At 33.8% G+C, this 16838-nt stretch overlaps 1 protein-coding gene across 1 annotated transcript in view; it reads left to right on the top strand.

The window, feature by feature from the left end:
- Positions 1-7831: 7831 nt before the first annotated feature.
- Positions 7832-16838, top strand: part of LOC145255708 (glutamate receptor U1-like) — a 99743-nt gene continuing 90736 nt past the window's right edge. The window contains exon 1 of the mRNA XM_080114297.1: positions 7832-8553. Coding sequence (XP_079970423.1) covers positions 8434-8553 — 120 coding nt within the window. The 5' untranslated portion in view covers positions 7832-8433. The remainder of the gene's footprint in view (positions 8554-16838) is intronic.

Raw genomic sequence — 16838 nt, 5'->3', positions numbered from 1 at the left:
GTGATGTTTTCATACGCCCATTTCGACCTGTTGTCTGTATGAAAACTGGCAGGCTGAAAAGATGAAATCCATCCTGTGTTATATGCCCCAGTCATCACCCGATATATGATCCCCAATATGAAACCGCGGCTATACAACATCAATCGTTTTGGTGCCCGTGACCACTTTTATTCAACAAGAATAAATTTAAAAAAAAACATGAATGATACCACGAAACACAGAAAACACAACGTAAGGGTCCATTGAAGAAGAAAAAAAAAAAGACACAACGCGAAAAAAAACACAAAAAAACAAAGAAAAAATGCTAGACGAAATAAAACAATAATTAAGAAGAAAGAACTACACACATACACAATAGAAAAAAATGTAAAGCAGACACTCTCGCGAAAAAAAATGTGTCGATATGCCGCAAGGAACAAAATAACAGAATAAAAGTCCAAATTAAAGTCAAATGATTGGAAAAGGAAATCACACACACAAGTAAAAGGCCAAGAGAAAAAATTTGTTCTGATATGTGACTTTTCAGTGTTTAATAACAAGTCATAACAGATGACTGTTCTTTTTGTGAAAATATTTTGGGACGTGCCCCTTCTGAGGTTATCTTCTTTTTTATAAATTAACTAAAAAAAAAAGGAATGTTTTATCTCAGATTGCGTGGAAGTTCTCTGTAGAGGGGTACGCGCCAGCCCGTATTTCATCGACTTCCTCCACAAAAAAAAAGAACATCCAAACGGGGATAATTATCCGCTCTCTTCTCTGGTTTAAATACGGTCTATAGGCTTGTGTGTTGTATAAAATATATTTTAGATAGATGGATAGGTTTTTCTCAGCCATCAGCTAATCATCGATGCAATAGAATGTGGGTTAGAAAAGTCTCGGTATATATTTTGGACATGAAGGGATAATTAATTCAACATGTATATATATATATATATATACATATATATATATATATATATATATATATTTCTTTTTTTTATTTTCTTTTTTGAGGAACAGAATCAAAGAACGAACAGGTAATATATACAAATTTCCAAAAACATAAAATAACAATAACATTTCAGTTCATAAGGCTTTTTTCTTTTTTTTTTCTTGAGCTCTCAACAATGAATCAAAATGGATTCACAACCAAAAAGAAGGTTTATAGAGTTATTCCCCTTTTACCATTGATTTTACTTTTTATGTCTCTTAATGGTTTATTCGCCATTTGTTTATAGCATTTCATTTTTTTTCTTTCTTTTATACAATGAACTTTTCTTTTTGTCAAGCACTAACAAAATCTGAATTTTCGTATTTTAATAGTCCTCTTAAAAGAGATCCGATATTTCCTTTATTATTTACAAATGCAAAGAGTGAAAGATGAACCAACCTTTGTTTTACGCTGAAGAACAACGATGATATACAATTCTTGTACTTCTCGTGATGTTCATTTTATCAACGGAGTTCAGACGTCTTTCTTCTTTGGACTCCTGTCTGCAACTAATTTGGCGTTTAAAAAATTCTTAATGGCTAGCCTTTTCCGAAAGAGACGCTGGATACATTTTTTTTCTGAATTTTAAATATATCAGCGTTTTTCTTTCCTTTTCCTTCTTTTTTTATTTCATTCTTAGATATCGCCGTTGTTGCTATGGTAACGGCTTACTTGTCTCACGTTTTTGGATTTTTAATCATTAAATTTATTTGTTTTTTTTTAAATACGATATTGATATACTTCAACTATCGCCACACTTTTATAAAACAAAAGATGAGAAAAATAAAAACAAGTCACCATGCGTAATTCATTGATAAATGAATTGTTTGTTTTAAAAATATATACACACAAACACACAAGTAGAGAAATTGAGGTCATCATTATTGTTGTAAAATGTAAGTCAATGTGTCACAAGTTGCAGTTGTAGAAAATTATTTTAATAAATGTCAATCAAAAAAGAATTTTTCACAAGTCTCGCACTTTTAAAACAGCATGTATAAATATTTTACAAAATCCTATTGTCTGTACAAATGCACTTTTATTGAAAAGGTATTTTTGTGTTCACAGTTGAACTTTTCAGCTTTTCATGTGCTTCTTTTGTTTTTGAAAAAAAGGGACAATTTTTTTACAGACTTTTGTTGTTATTGTTGTTGTGGTTACAGAAAAAACTTTTTTTGTTGAAAAAAATATAACTGTTGATGTTTTGTGTAAATCATAGTTAAATGTATTAATGTATTTTTTTTTAATGTTTTTATGATGTTGAATAAATATTGTAAATTGTCTTAAATGTATGTATAGTGCTATTGTATTTTAACGTCAGGAATTCAAAGTCATAATTAGATAGATAAATTAAAATAGAAAGAAACAAGGCATAGGAAAATAAAAAATGAGATGTTAATTGAAACAAATGGTTGGCCTAGAAATAAGTTAGAATTTTAGAGAGGAGAAAAATAGGAAATTACGTAAACAGATATTGTGAGAGTTTTTTGCGGGTGTGATAAGCCAAAAGAGAGAATTTTTCTTTTTGATTTTTGCTTTTTGTTATTTTTTTGATGTCCATAAACATTTTTCGCAAGAAGTGTAGCTTGCCAGGGAACAGCATTAGAGATGCCCTGTTAGGGAAATATAAATGGATCCTGCGGAATTGGGTGCTTATAAAGCATGCTGCAAGCGAAATTATAAGTCTTGGCTCAATAAATTAAAAAGGCAGGCGGTGAAGGATATGAGAATTCCTTAGGGTACCAAAAGGACAATAAGAGTCAGTACCACTGGCAAGTCACATATAGCATTAAGAAGGGAGAGAAAAGTAAAATATGCCATAGTACATAGAAAGATATAACCTTATATTTTTTTAGAGAGGTATGAATGCGGGATATCTCTGCTGGATCTTGGACGCTCTGATGGAAAAAAAAGAAAAAATCACAGAAATCTGGGCCATAGTTAGAATTAGTGTGCAAATAGAAATTTTGGTGCAAGGGATGGGAGTTTTTTAGTTAAGGGTGATGTTTTCTAAGTCTTTATTAATTTCTAAGAGTCCAGGCTAGGAAATCCGAGCGAATCAGTGTGATGAAGAGGTACATCTTAATAATTAGAAGCCAACCACAAAGATTTAAGTAAATGAGCTTTGAGTATGTCCCAAAAGAAATAAGATAGTTAGAAAATGAGACAAAGCTCTAATTAGTAGAACACCCAGGCGAAAGAAAGGATCAGGACACTTTTGGATGAAAGAAGTAGTCAATTTTGAGAGGGGTAAATTGAGACCCTGGTTTATGGCATAAGGGTGGCTGGATGAATGTAGATCGTGATACAAGGCATCGGTGAATGTCGACCAAGCTTCCCACAAGGTGGTAACCCCCTTGTCAAGAAACTGGCAGAACACGCAGCAAAATATGTTCATATCTATTTTAGCGGCTTATCGTTTCCTTCGTGAGAACAATTGATCGCCGCCTCTCAACTCCGAACTTCATACGCATAACATGCGAAGCTCCTTTTCCTTCTTTGAATAAAATCTCACCTTTTTGGATAGATGCTCTCCACGCATCTCATAAAATTTCACATTATGTTTCGTAAAAAAAAAAATAGAAAAGAAACCAGTCACAGAAAACGAAAAGAAACGTGAACATAACCCATTTTTCTTCTCCAAGCATATAATACAACGTCAGTAAAGCAACCACGCATATCCATGGACTTCCTTAAGAAATAACGACACTGGTCTCTCAAAATTACTGATTTTTTGCAAATAATCGCTCAAAAATCGAAAATTAAACAACTCGATTTTCTACGAATCGAATGCCAATGACAGCCAATTAGCGCCAAAAACACACGTGGACCGGCTTCGGATTAATCGCCATGTGGCTAACACGTTGAGCAAACTGCAAAACTAACAGAATTCTACCTACATTACCAGGACTCTTACATTCCTTGGAATACGTCACCGTCGACGCCATCAACAACGCAGCAAATACATCGCCATCAACAACACAGAATATTTCGCTATTGCAGCGGTCATTACCAATGTCTATTAACGCAATATTTTCTATAAAGCTTGCGTCACCATGACGACAATTAACACTTGTGCCTATTCACGGCCTTTTCAAGACAAAGAGCTAATCAGAGATTCCGCCATTTTTCTCACATGCGGAAATGAATCGTGCCCCTTGGGCCAATCAACACGTTCGACACTAGAGAACGAGCTCATCATCACTTGCATCTCGGATTCTTAAGCAATCCCGATACATTTTTACGCATAAGTACGACTACATTGCATTTCTCCCACAATGCCGTTAAACCACACGCATGCATACCGATGCCATTCAAGCCATCGATACCGCCGATCTCTAACAGATCACAGCCAAACCCAAGGAATCACAAGGAATTGTTACCAACGACATTCTGACTTCACGCAACTCAACGGTATTCTCTCCAATGCAAGCATTGACTGTACCTCGCTACACACGCAGATCACTTCTTTCGATATTGCACAACATTCTCATCAGGCAACCTCAACAAGTTGGTGACGTCACTTTTCTCTTGACTGCCATCAAACAAGTAATACCCTGTCAAACACGGCTAGCCACCTTGCTAACAATACAGTGCTATGATTTTCACTAGACCCGGCATACACATGGAGTGTCCACACCGATTCGTCAACCTTATGCTGTGACATTTTTTCCTCCTTATCGAGATTCTGCCTAGTAGAGGAATACTGTAACGACTCGCTACAAATATTAAGTGATTGCACAAGCAACATTTTGGTTCCGCATAGATCCGTGGGTTTACACACACGCAATTTTCGCGATCGTAAAAACCTGTAGCAGTTAACAAGCAGAGCTGCATCTCACAACTTCGAGATTTGAAATTCATTTCCTCATAGCTTGTCCAATCACAAGCCAGCTCTCTATCACGTGACAGAGTATATAAAAGGCAAAACCTGAAACTTTCTTTCTAGTTGGTCTGCCCAACAACAAAATCGCGGGGGGGGGGGCTTGGCCCCCAGGCCTAACGTGAATACAAAACAAACTTCTCTTCTAACTACTATTTGTTTCCACGTGCGGTACCCTGAAACGAACATTCTTTATCACGCTAAAGAACATACACCAATACAACTCGTACTCATCCACGTCAACACACTGAAGACTTTGCCTTTTCTTTCTCTTTTGTTTTGACGACTACGGGCTGTAAACACATACGCGCACGAACACGGAACTATTGTCTCTTTCAGCCGACCGCCAATGTGTTAATTCTTTCTTTAAATACATGGAACACTTTTCTCTTTATCAACAAACTCTTCACGAAACCTATCAGACTAAATACAAGTACATATATAGAGTCCTAGCGACCATACAAGATGTTACAAACATTAACGTTATTGCCAAAATATTCCTTTCTAATGCTGTAGTTCTTGAACTGTAGTTCTTGAACGATCAAATAGTACTAGTAATAAAATAAAAATAATTCAAAATCAGATGCGCTAGGATGGAGGAGACTTCCTAAACAACTGTTTTATGGCGAGATAGATAAGGGTAAAAGACCACAACATAAACCAAGAAAAAGGTTTAAGGATTCTCTGAAAAACAATTTGAAAATATGTGAGATGGATGTACATAACTGGGTAACCCAAGCGAAAAAGTAATAACTGTGGAGAAAAACCATCTGAGAAAGTTGTAAGATTTTTGAAGAGCAGCGTGTAGATGTTGCTGTCTTAAAATGTGTTTTAAGAAAGCAGGACGAAAGTATAATGTCAGAGAATTTACAGCATGAACTGAAGTGCAATGTATGTGGCAGATACCGTTTGTCAAAAGCTGGTTTTGTAAATCATCTGAAATCAAAAACAGGAAAGACAGTCTTATTATGAGGAGGCTTTTATAGCACATCCGGCAATGCTAAGTTGTCTTATTTGTGATCTAATCTGCAAATCTGAATGTGTCCTGACATGACATTCGAGGATTCACAATATTATCATGCGATCACCTTTACAAGAAGGAAAGTTTTTTTTATGCCACATATGTGTACTTTCATGTAGGACTAAAACTGGATTAAAAAGTCATCTACGTGTACACAGATGCACAACGCTTAACTGAAGAGATGGCAAACTTCTATCAAAAAGTAGCAATCGTCATCTATAATCTATGATATAAATCGCACCTGTCTGTTTAAATGTATGTATGTGTGTATTTATGTCTGTTTAAATGTATGTATGTTTTGCTCAACACACACCTCCAAACACTTGGGCGACGCCGGGCACCCAGACTAGTATATATATATATATATATATATATATATATATATATATATATATATATATATAATCCAAAGTAAAATTCAATGTAGGGTGGTCAAAAAAGGGGATCAAAAAGTGCTCAATACTGAAGTAGAGTTAAATGTAATCGTTATTGTTTTACCTTTAGTAAATACAAGACATTGGAATTTGTTTCAGCAGACACAGACGAATAGTCTGACCTGCTTTTTCAGATATTCTGTAATAAATGGGTAAAAATAAAAATGGCAAATAGACACACATGATTGCTGGAAAAACAAACCACCGATAGATTATAAATGTTACAGAGTGTAAAAAGATAAAAAGTAAACATGAAAGGAGGAGGGGGGGGGAAAAAGGTTACATTTAATTTGGATTATAACACACACACACACACACACACACACACACACACATATATATATATATATATATATATATATATATATATTAAAAAAATTATATGTAACCTTTATTCCTCATCTTATATTTAATATTAATTGCTCCTCTTAACAGTGTTGAACTTTCCCTATATTGATAAGTTTGCTCTGATAAACATATATTCTTTTTGCTAGCTTCATTTTGAGAGAGAGAGGGTGGGGTAAGAAGAGGGAAGAAAAACTGAAAGGCAGATATAGTATAGAGAAAAGGGGGACAGGTGCTGAGAGGATGGGGAAAAATAAGGAGGAATTTAATGGATGGAGGGATGCTGGAAATCTTCAAATCTGTACTATTATGAATTTTTTAAACTTAGCTGCTAGACATAAAGGATCGTAATGTGGTCTATATTTAATTACATGCAATGGGGCTAAAAAGTTGATTTGTTATGAAATTTTAACTAGATCAAATAGAAAATATTCCCCAAATTCTAGTTTCTTTGAGATATTTAAAAAAGTTTTAGGAGCATAATATGAGTGATACCTCCCATTTGAAAATTCAAATATTTCAGATTTGCATTAAATTTGGTTTTTAATCATTAGACACCAATTAAAGATGAGTTCCTAAATTTCACTTTCTTCTTAAGCCTTAAATTCCAAATCATGTAATGAATTTGATCAAAATAAAAATAAAGTTTCATGATATCTTGATTTTAATATGCATAAGGGGCGTAAAAGTGGTGCAAAAGTCTGAAAATAATTTCACCCGTCCTGAGGTGGGTATTTTTTCTAGTATACATATGAAATATAACTATCCACATACACGTTTTTATTTATTTATTATTATTATTATTATTTATTTATTTATTGTTGTCGTTGCTATCACTATAGACATAACAAGATTCGAAACTGGAACTCCAGTACTCGGCGTCTGCTACTCTACCAACTGCGCCTGAGCAAATAAAACTATTATTGGAAATGGGAGATTGTATTCAAATGAAATTCATTTATTTAAATTTTTAACAAAATTATATCCGCTTATGTTATCTATCATGAAGAAAATGAGTTAAGTGAAGAGAGAAAACACACACACACACACACACACACACACACATATATATATATTATGTCATCATATATATATGTTATAATCCAAATTAAATGTAGAATATATATATATATATATATATATATATATATATATATATATATATATATATATATAGAGAGAGAGAGAGAGAGAGAGAGAGAGAGAGAGAGATCTTTTTATTTGTGTTTGTTAGCGATAGTTTCTTGAATGAATTCAATTATTTATATGAAAGTGCATTTTTACCTAAATGCGTGTTTGGGAATAATTTTCCCTTTGACCAATTTGGTACCCACTAAATGGGGAGCGGCATGTATATTATTTTTAAAATATAATTATCCACTGACGCGTGTTTCGTCGTCTACAACTCATCAGAGTGGCTGAATATAGAGAGAGAGAGAGAAGAGAGAGCGAGAGAGAGAAGAGAGAGAGAGAGAGCGAGAGAGAGAGAGAGAGGAGGGAGTAAAAGGAGTTGAAAGAACTGAAATGCATAAATTGTATAGGGAAAGAGAGGATTGATAAGGGGGTGGAAAAAATCGGAGGGTTGATTCTGTAGACGAGAAGGATGCTGGTTAAATGGGAAATGATCACATGTTGCATTAAAAATCTGTAGAAGCAAAAAGAGGACACGATATTTTAGCTTCCAACCTAATCGTAACCCAGACGCTGGTTCCTATTCTTCTACAGACATTTAATTCGAGTTTTTTTATCTTCTTATTAATTCTCACTCTCCTTCTTCGTGATGTCAAAACACTTTGTCAAATGTCCAATTTTCCTGAAAGACCTGAAAGCAACTCTGTTCACAGTAGGCTTTCTTCTTCTCATCGTCTATCCATCCTGGACCCAATCAACAAGCCAAAAGGTAAGGTTTTAAAACATTGAAGTTTTTGTAAATTCTGAACTTCGGACTAGGATCAAAGTGTAGTACATGGCCTGCCTTCAGTCAAACAAGAGTGCTCCTTTTTGTGAGGTTTGATTTTATTCATATTAAAAATCGACCTATGTTCCTATTTACTTGCCTAGCCTTACTAGGGTCAGGATCAAAGTGTAATGTTTTAAACGATTTGGCGCTAAGTAGGACATCCCTCACTACGAAAGCGTGAAAGAGGATACGAGCTAAGAAAATCTTTTGTTCAGTTCTAGAATGACAAGGATGACAACGAACCCCATTCTTCCCCTCTTTGAGTTGACCTTGTGCATAATTTTTTTGTTCATGTTTAATTTATATTGTATATTTTTAACCTGAATAAAAGATTTGATACCTCAAAGTGTAGTATCTGTTCTTCAGATGCTACATTTTGATTTCTTGTTCTCTGTCAGTGGAGAAATCCTTCACGACTGAGACAATGTTTAATTTTTGTTCCTTTTCTCCACATTAAAAAAAACGACCCTGTGTTTAACTCTGTCCCGTGGGTAGGCATTGTAAATAGGTACCCTCGTGGGGAGGCAAGTAAATAGGAACATAAAATAAATACGTCAGGATTATTTTGATATTGTTTACGACATTTATATTTCCAGTCTCTCTCTCCTTCAACACATTTACGTAGTTAGTCATTATTAGGGCTGTGACAACAGCATATTCTTTTCATTCTTTTGACTCTCAAGTATATATCCGACAAAGTACGACACAGTCAATCAACCGAGAACCACATCAATCTATATAAAAACATATAAGATATTAACGGATATATACTCAAGAGTCAAAACAATCAAAAGAATATGCTGTTGTCACAGCCCTAGTCATTATATATAATATTTTTTAAATAAATATTAATAAGTATTTTCTTTAAAGAGACTAGTGTTTTATGCTTACGTAAGCATCAGTGCAGGAAGTGATATATATATATATATATATATATATATATATATATATATATATATATATATATATATATATATATATATAAAATGAAAATTACAATTGAATTTACCAAAATGATCCAAGATGGTAAAATTAAAGTAAATTATAAATATTAAAGAATTAATATTTATAAAATTATCTCAGCCAGATATAAAAGCTCGATAAAGCCAAATAGGAAATAGAGCTTATATGGGCAAACAGTTAATAAAATATGTTAAAAAACACTTTGAAATGAGTTAAAAACATATTTAATCTGAAAAGGAAACACTAGATAAATGGATAGTCCTTAATCCGCGGAGTTTCGAAGAAATACTCTCCTTCTCATCAGAGGGTAGGAATTAGCAAAATGCGGGATCGGATTTTGCATGCAGAAGTATTTGATGAAACAACAAGTAAGTCAAAGATCTTGAAAACAAAATAAGTTAAGCAGAGGGAATATGGTAATGAAAAAGGTGATTACACATGAATGGATAGTCTGGTGGAAGATAAAAAATCCAGTGACGGTAAAATCCAAATGTAAAACTTCAAGAAAGTTAAAAGAATTTCCATTTGTACAAGTAAAATCCAAGGAAATCCCGTAATTGGAAGAAGATGGTCCATAATAATCCAAAGGCAGAAATCCATGGAATAATTCACAAAAATGTGTACAAGGAAAAAATAATATTAATAAAAGAAAAATAATTTTTCTTTTATTTTTCTTTTATTAATATTATTTTTTAACATATTTTATTAACTGTTTGCTCATATATATATATATATATATATATATATATATATATATATATATATATATATATATATATATATATATATATATATAAAATCACTAATGTACTTGCAGCAGAAACAATTGATATAATTATCAACAACATTTATAATAATCCGTCACTCTCCCTCACTTAGAATTAAAATAAAAATAAAAATATTTAAATAATTACTACACAACTACCCTTCTATGGCCCCAATGGTAACATATATACCAAAATAGATGGAGTGCCAATTGGATTAGTCCTCAAACCGACCCTAAGTGAATTCTACATGGCAGATCTAGAGAACAAAATATTTTTAAAAAAATAACAAAGTCCCTTATATATGGACGCTACGTGGACAACATTCTTCTTTTAGCTGAAAATAATGAACGGATATACCAACTACAGGGCCTTTTTTTTTTAAAAAAAAACCTCAATCCTTAAGTTCACAGTAGAGTTGAAGAAGAAGAAGAAGAAGAAGAAGAAGAAGAAGAAGAAGAAGAAGAAGAAGAAGAAGAAGAAGAAGAAGAAGGATGATGATGATGATGATGATGATGATGATGATTTCATTTCTTGACATCCTTATCGATACGCCCAATAATACTTTCATCACCTCTGTACATATATATAAAAAAACAAAAAACAAACAACGAGCATAAATTCCAGCCTCCTGAACTTTGAGTGAGTGCCTACAAAGATACAAAATAGTCATACTTAAAAATGTATTAAATTGCGCTAAAATATCATCCACAGAAAAGGCACTCCACTACTCAGTCAAATAAAAAACATTAAACAAATACTCATTAACAATCACTTTCCGAATTACATTATTAGGGTTCTCAAGGGATCGTAGCAATAGCATTCGTTTTATTTGTCCAAATACATTAAAACTTAATAAACAAAAAAAAAAAAGTTCATTCTTTAACATCTTATTATTTAGTTATTTTTTGTTTTAGCCATTTTTTTCTGTGTACGTTTTTAATACAGTTCAATATTTATTTAAAGTGCAATGTATGTGGTCAGTGAAGGAGAAATCCTTCTAGACCGAGGCAATTTTTATGCATAATAAAACCACAAGTATAAACAATCGAAATTTTAAAAATCTTGGTCGCAAAAATCCGAAACAGAAAGACAACAATTTATTTAAATATCTTTTATTTAACTATGTTCGTTTTGTTACTTACTTAAAAAAAATGTTTTTTAAATATATATTTTTTCTTTTAAATCTTCGAAAGTTTTGTAAATACATTTAAAAAAAAAGAAAATTGCTGGCGAATATTCGAGCATGTTTGCTATTTGACGTGTTTACAAACAACCGACTCCATGTCCTTGTGCAAATGTCAAGGTCGAATCACTGGTATTAGTTGAAATGTGCGCCAGTCGGTGTCATCTGCTACAGGGTATCTATTCTTTTCTTGGTCCCAAAAATTATACAACGTGAAAATAATCTTAAAAAATTAAAAATTCTTGAAGCATCATTCATTAGAATTCATCACCCTACTATAAATAATATTGCATTCGAGAAAAGCAGCAATGCGTTAAGATGCCTTGCGTAGCGCGTAATGGACGGACTTTTTTTGCCAATTAGTGGTCACGAACTTGCTGATTTTAATACTCTAATTTTTAATCGACTGCTCATCGACTTTATATATTTTAACTTGCCATCGCCTAACGCGGTTTAATGTATATTTTATTTTCACTTTTTAATTTCCATTTTCGCTCCTTCTCACTTTTACTTCCTCAACATCTGAGGATGATTAGTAGACGAATCGAAAGCGCTCGTGACAGAAACAATCATGGAACCTCTATTAATATAAAAAAGATTATACAGAAAATTGAAAAAAAAATGAATAAAAAAGTAAAGTATCTCCGTTGCATTTAATAATGTTTGCTTGAATATATATATATATATATATATATATATATATATATATATATCTTCTAATGACCCCTTAATTTCAAGCGTTAAATTTTAGCCATTTTCTAGAATTAAACTCATGTAATGGATTTTAATCAAAATTGGAATAAGAATTCTAGATATAAGGTTTATTATAATTATATGTTGATTTTAATCTTCATTGGAAAATATTTTGTGAAATTTTACCAATGGTGTAAAAGTAATGTTGCTTTTTTATGTTAATTTAATAAAGGAAAAATGATATTATTTTTGCACCAACTTAATATTAGATGTCAATAAGTATTCCTCAAATTACAGTTTTTTTTAATATTTAAAAGCTTTTTTTTTGATGGCATGATATAGTCACAATTTCCCATTTTAAAAATTCAAATATTTCAGATTTGCATTGAATTTGATCCATTGTCATTAGACATCAATTAAGCAAGATCCCCTGAATTTCAATTTCTTCTGAAAACCCCTTAAGCTTTAAATTTTTTGACATTTTCTTTTCATTAGTGTATAAGACCCATGAAGAAGAGGAAAAAAATGGTGTAATAACGACAACAACTATTGATGGGAATTAATTATTGTTGCGTGTGAATTTTATAAGTCAATTATGAACATTTTAGCAGAAAGGAAACAAACCAATATGAGGGCATATTGAACGCTTAAATGCGAAAAATCCAAGTCTAAAAAACGTTTCCCTTTTGATCGAAGTGCGGCATTTAAAAGCCTTCTACCAGTATTTCCTTGTCTTCAGCAGGGGGGGGGGGTGACAAGTAAAATCAAGCCGGTACTGTTATCGTCTGTAAATCTCATACAACATTTAATTCCAGCACCAAATATTCTGGCACAAATAATTAACTCTCAGGAGAGAATTAATGACGATGAAAACCTGGCCACTAATGATACTTGAAACTCAAAGAAGACCTGCCAAGTAGAGGTAGCAGACGACATATTGATGTTAAGGAGTCTGCCTATCGTTCTATCATGTTAAACATATGGTGCAGCCAAATCAAGTTACTCTCCATAGTTAACGACTTTGTTACATAAGTTATAAAAAGAAAAAAAAAAGAGTTTTGGTCGATGTAATCTCTGGCCTTCTTCAGGTGTATCTTGTTGAACTCGAGAATGTTTCTGTCGAATTCGGGATACATTCCCGAGTTCAACAAGATACACCTGAAGAAGGTCGGGGGTTACATCGACTGAAACGTTGTGAAAATCACACTCAAGATGAGAACAGTAGTCCGATGAATTCAAATAATACGAATAACCAATCTTCATCTCAAAAGTTCAGAAACGTTAAATCTGTATTAATTAAATAAATATTGGACACATCTTGCTTTATTTTCAACCTGTGTCGTGTTATGCATTGATAAAGCTTTTCTGTGAATGCTCCTATTTATTTGCTTCCACACGAGAGCAAAATTTAATACAAAGTCGTTTTTAATGGGGGGGGGGTATTCAGCTCCCAGACAGGAGCACTTTGTGAATGCTTGATAAATTTTGTATATTATAAATGGCATATTTACACATAAGCTGCTTGTAAATAGAATGTTTCAAATCAACTAGAATTATATATATATATATATATATATATATATATATATATATATATATATATATATATATATATACTTTTTATTTATTTATTTATTTATTTATTCATTCATTTGTGGACTATCATCTTCATCTTCTAGTTGTCGTATCACAACGTTTCAGCCAACTATTCCTCTGGCCTTTGTCAGATAGTAAACCGCGACATAATAGGAATGCTTCGTAATTACTGCCTTCCATAGTTGTTGCCTCACCACGTGTTTGGCCAACTAAGCCTCTAGCTGGCTTTGGGTAGGATTGAAACCGTTATCTTCAGACAATGCTCACCTGAAACCATAGAGACTCAACATCTCTATCCATTGTGCTACGAGCCCTGAAGAGACTTAGTTGGCTAAAAGTGTAGTGAGACGACAACTATGGAAGGCAGTAATTACTGAGGATATCGTTAAGAGACTCAGCATTCCTATCCTGTCATAGTTAACCACTTGACGAAGGCCAGAGGAATAGTTGGTAAAAACATTGTGAAACTAAAAAAGACGAAAATAGTCTGGAAATAAATAAATAAGTTACTCATCTCAAAAGGATTCCAATAAAAAAAATATTCGTTTTACATAAGCATTTATATGTCGCTGCACATGCATGAACATGTTTCGGTTAGCCAGTTGCAAGTAACTAGAGATCCCTTGCTTATACAAAAAGTTTAGCCCGTAATGAAAATTGTACAGGAGGTTACAAAAAAATTATTAGGTCACATAACGTGTCATTCAGAATAAAAAGATAAGGGCTTTTAATATATGTGAAGAAGGAGAAGAGGAGGCTAAAGTGTATCGAAATAGAGAAAAGGAACATAGAGAAGAAAGAAAAGAAGGAAGGAAAAGATAGGAAGGGAAAGAAAAAAGAAAAAGAGTACAAATAACAATAATAATAATAATAATAATAATAATATCATTAATAAAGATATACATAATATATATAAAATAACATCTTTAATAATAAAATCAGTAATAATAAAATGATTGATAATAAAGATAAAATAAAACTAGAAAAATCACAAAACTGTAAGATTTAAAAATTACCTCGATAAAAATGTTAAAACATCAATCAGTAGTGATTACATAAATTGAAATTTCATCAAAATGTCAAACTTAACTGTTGCGTATAGCTAAACCCCAATCACTGGCCTCTCTTGCCCTCTCCCCTTTCTATAGAACTCTCCTTAAAAGGAGGAGGACTATGTTTTGTAACATGGCCGCTCAATAAAGCTGCTATTATATTTTAACTTCTGTGTCGTCTTCACTCTGATACTAACCCGTGAACGTAACATGGTGGCAGCAGTGTTTATAGAATTAATAACATCCAAGGAGACCGACAAATCATCAAAGAACATGTAAGCAGTATTACTTTTGGTTTTAACTTCTGCTATATTTTCTTTTTATCCGTCGGACGCTCCAATTAATGGCTTCCCTTCGCCTCGTGGTCCCTGCTAATCTCTGTAGTCTGTTATTATTATGATCGTTATTATCAATATCAAGTTGCTGTCGCAAGTGATTCTTGCCAAAATTTCTTTTTTTTTTCTGCCTCTTTGCATTGATTAACTTTCAAAACAAAACACTTCTGCCTCACGGCAATGTCCGCCAAAGAGAAAATGACTGCTGCAACTAATACCGTTTCATGGACTACCGCTATGTCCGGCTTACACATAAGGCCACCAGAACAACTCATGTTTAGTGGAAATAAGGCAGACGCCTGGAAAATATTTCATAAACGATGGTCCAACTACTCGTTATTGACTGGTCTTGACCATAAACCACAAGAAATTCAGGTTGCTCTTCTAGAGAACTGCTTGGGCGATGACACCATGAAAATATACCAGGGCATGCAGTTTTACACCCCGGAGATGGAGTGCACTGTAGAGGACATACTACAAGCACTGGAGGAGTATTCCGTCGGAATTCTCAACGAAACCTATGAGAGATTTGCGTTCTGTCAGAGGAAACAAAGTGAGGGAGAGGCTTTCGACAAGTTCTACAACGATTTAAGAGTACTGTCAAATATGTGTAATTTTTGCACCTGATGCAGTAACTCACTTCTGCGGGACCAGATTGTAGAAGGTGTCCGTGATCAATTAACCAAACAGGAGCTACTAAAGATACAGCACCTTACCCTACAGAAGAGTGTTGACATATGCAGAGCGGCTGAAATGGCCTCGACCCACAGTCAAGGAATGGGACTGGATACAGCCCAGGTGATGAGGGTACATGAAACCAGTCAAATGAAGGAACGCATCTCCAAAAGAGAATGCCTATTCTGCGGCTACGCACATGTGCCAAAGTGTAACAGATGCCCAGCCCATGGCAAATTGTGCCATGCATGTAATGAGAAGGGACACTTCGAATCCAAGTGTCCCAACAAAGACAGAATGACGCGAAAACAGAGACAGAGCACACGAATGTATGAAAGCAAGAAACGTATTGCACCTCCACCACGAGTACACCAACTTAATACATCCTCAACAGAGGAGGATGAAGAATACACCTACTGGGTGAATACGATAAAACCCAAAAAACAAAACAGGCAAAAGAAGCCTTATGCTTCTGAACAAAAAAAGTTGTTTTCCAGATTGACACAGGGACATCCATTAATACCCTCCCTGAAATGTTTGCAAAGAGAATGCAGCCATACAAAGGGGTCGTATCAATGTGGAATGTGTCTTTGATGAAGCCACTTGGTGTATGCCAAAGAAAGATAAGAAACCCCAAAACGCAGCAAATCTACTCAGTAGAATTTGTAGTGTTTAAGGATGGAGATGATTGCCAACCACTGATTGGCCTGTGGGCAAGCGTACAAATGGGCCTTGTGGAGATAAAACAGGCGAACTTCCACCGTGTCACAGCAGTCAACACAGAGGAAAGCTACAAGGAAGTGTTCGATGATCAACTGGGCAAGCTGCCGGGTGTTGTCACTCTCCAGCTCAAGCTAGACGCAATACCAACTATAATGCCCAATCGAAGAGTACCTATAGCTATACGCTCTGAACTGAAGAAAGAGTTGTCGACTAACCACATTAGGAGTGATCAGATCAG

This window comes from Euprymna scolopes, chromosome 31 (assembly GCF_053919585.1).
Source record: "Euprymna scolopes isolate OS-2025 chromosome 31, ASM5391958v1, whole genome shotgun sequence".
NCBI classification, from domain to species: Eukaryota; Metazoa; Mollusca; class Cephalopoda; order Sepiida; family Sepiolidae; genus Euprymna; species Euprymna scolopes.
Note: the sequence above shows the minus strand (reverse complement) of the source record. Positions and strands in the feature narration are given on the sequence as shown.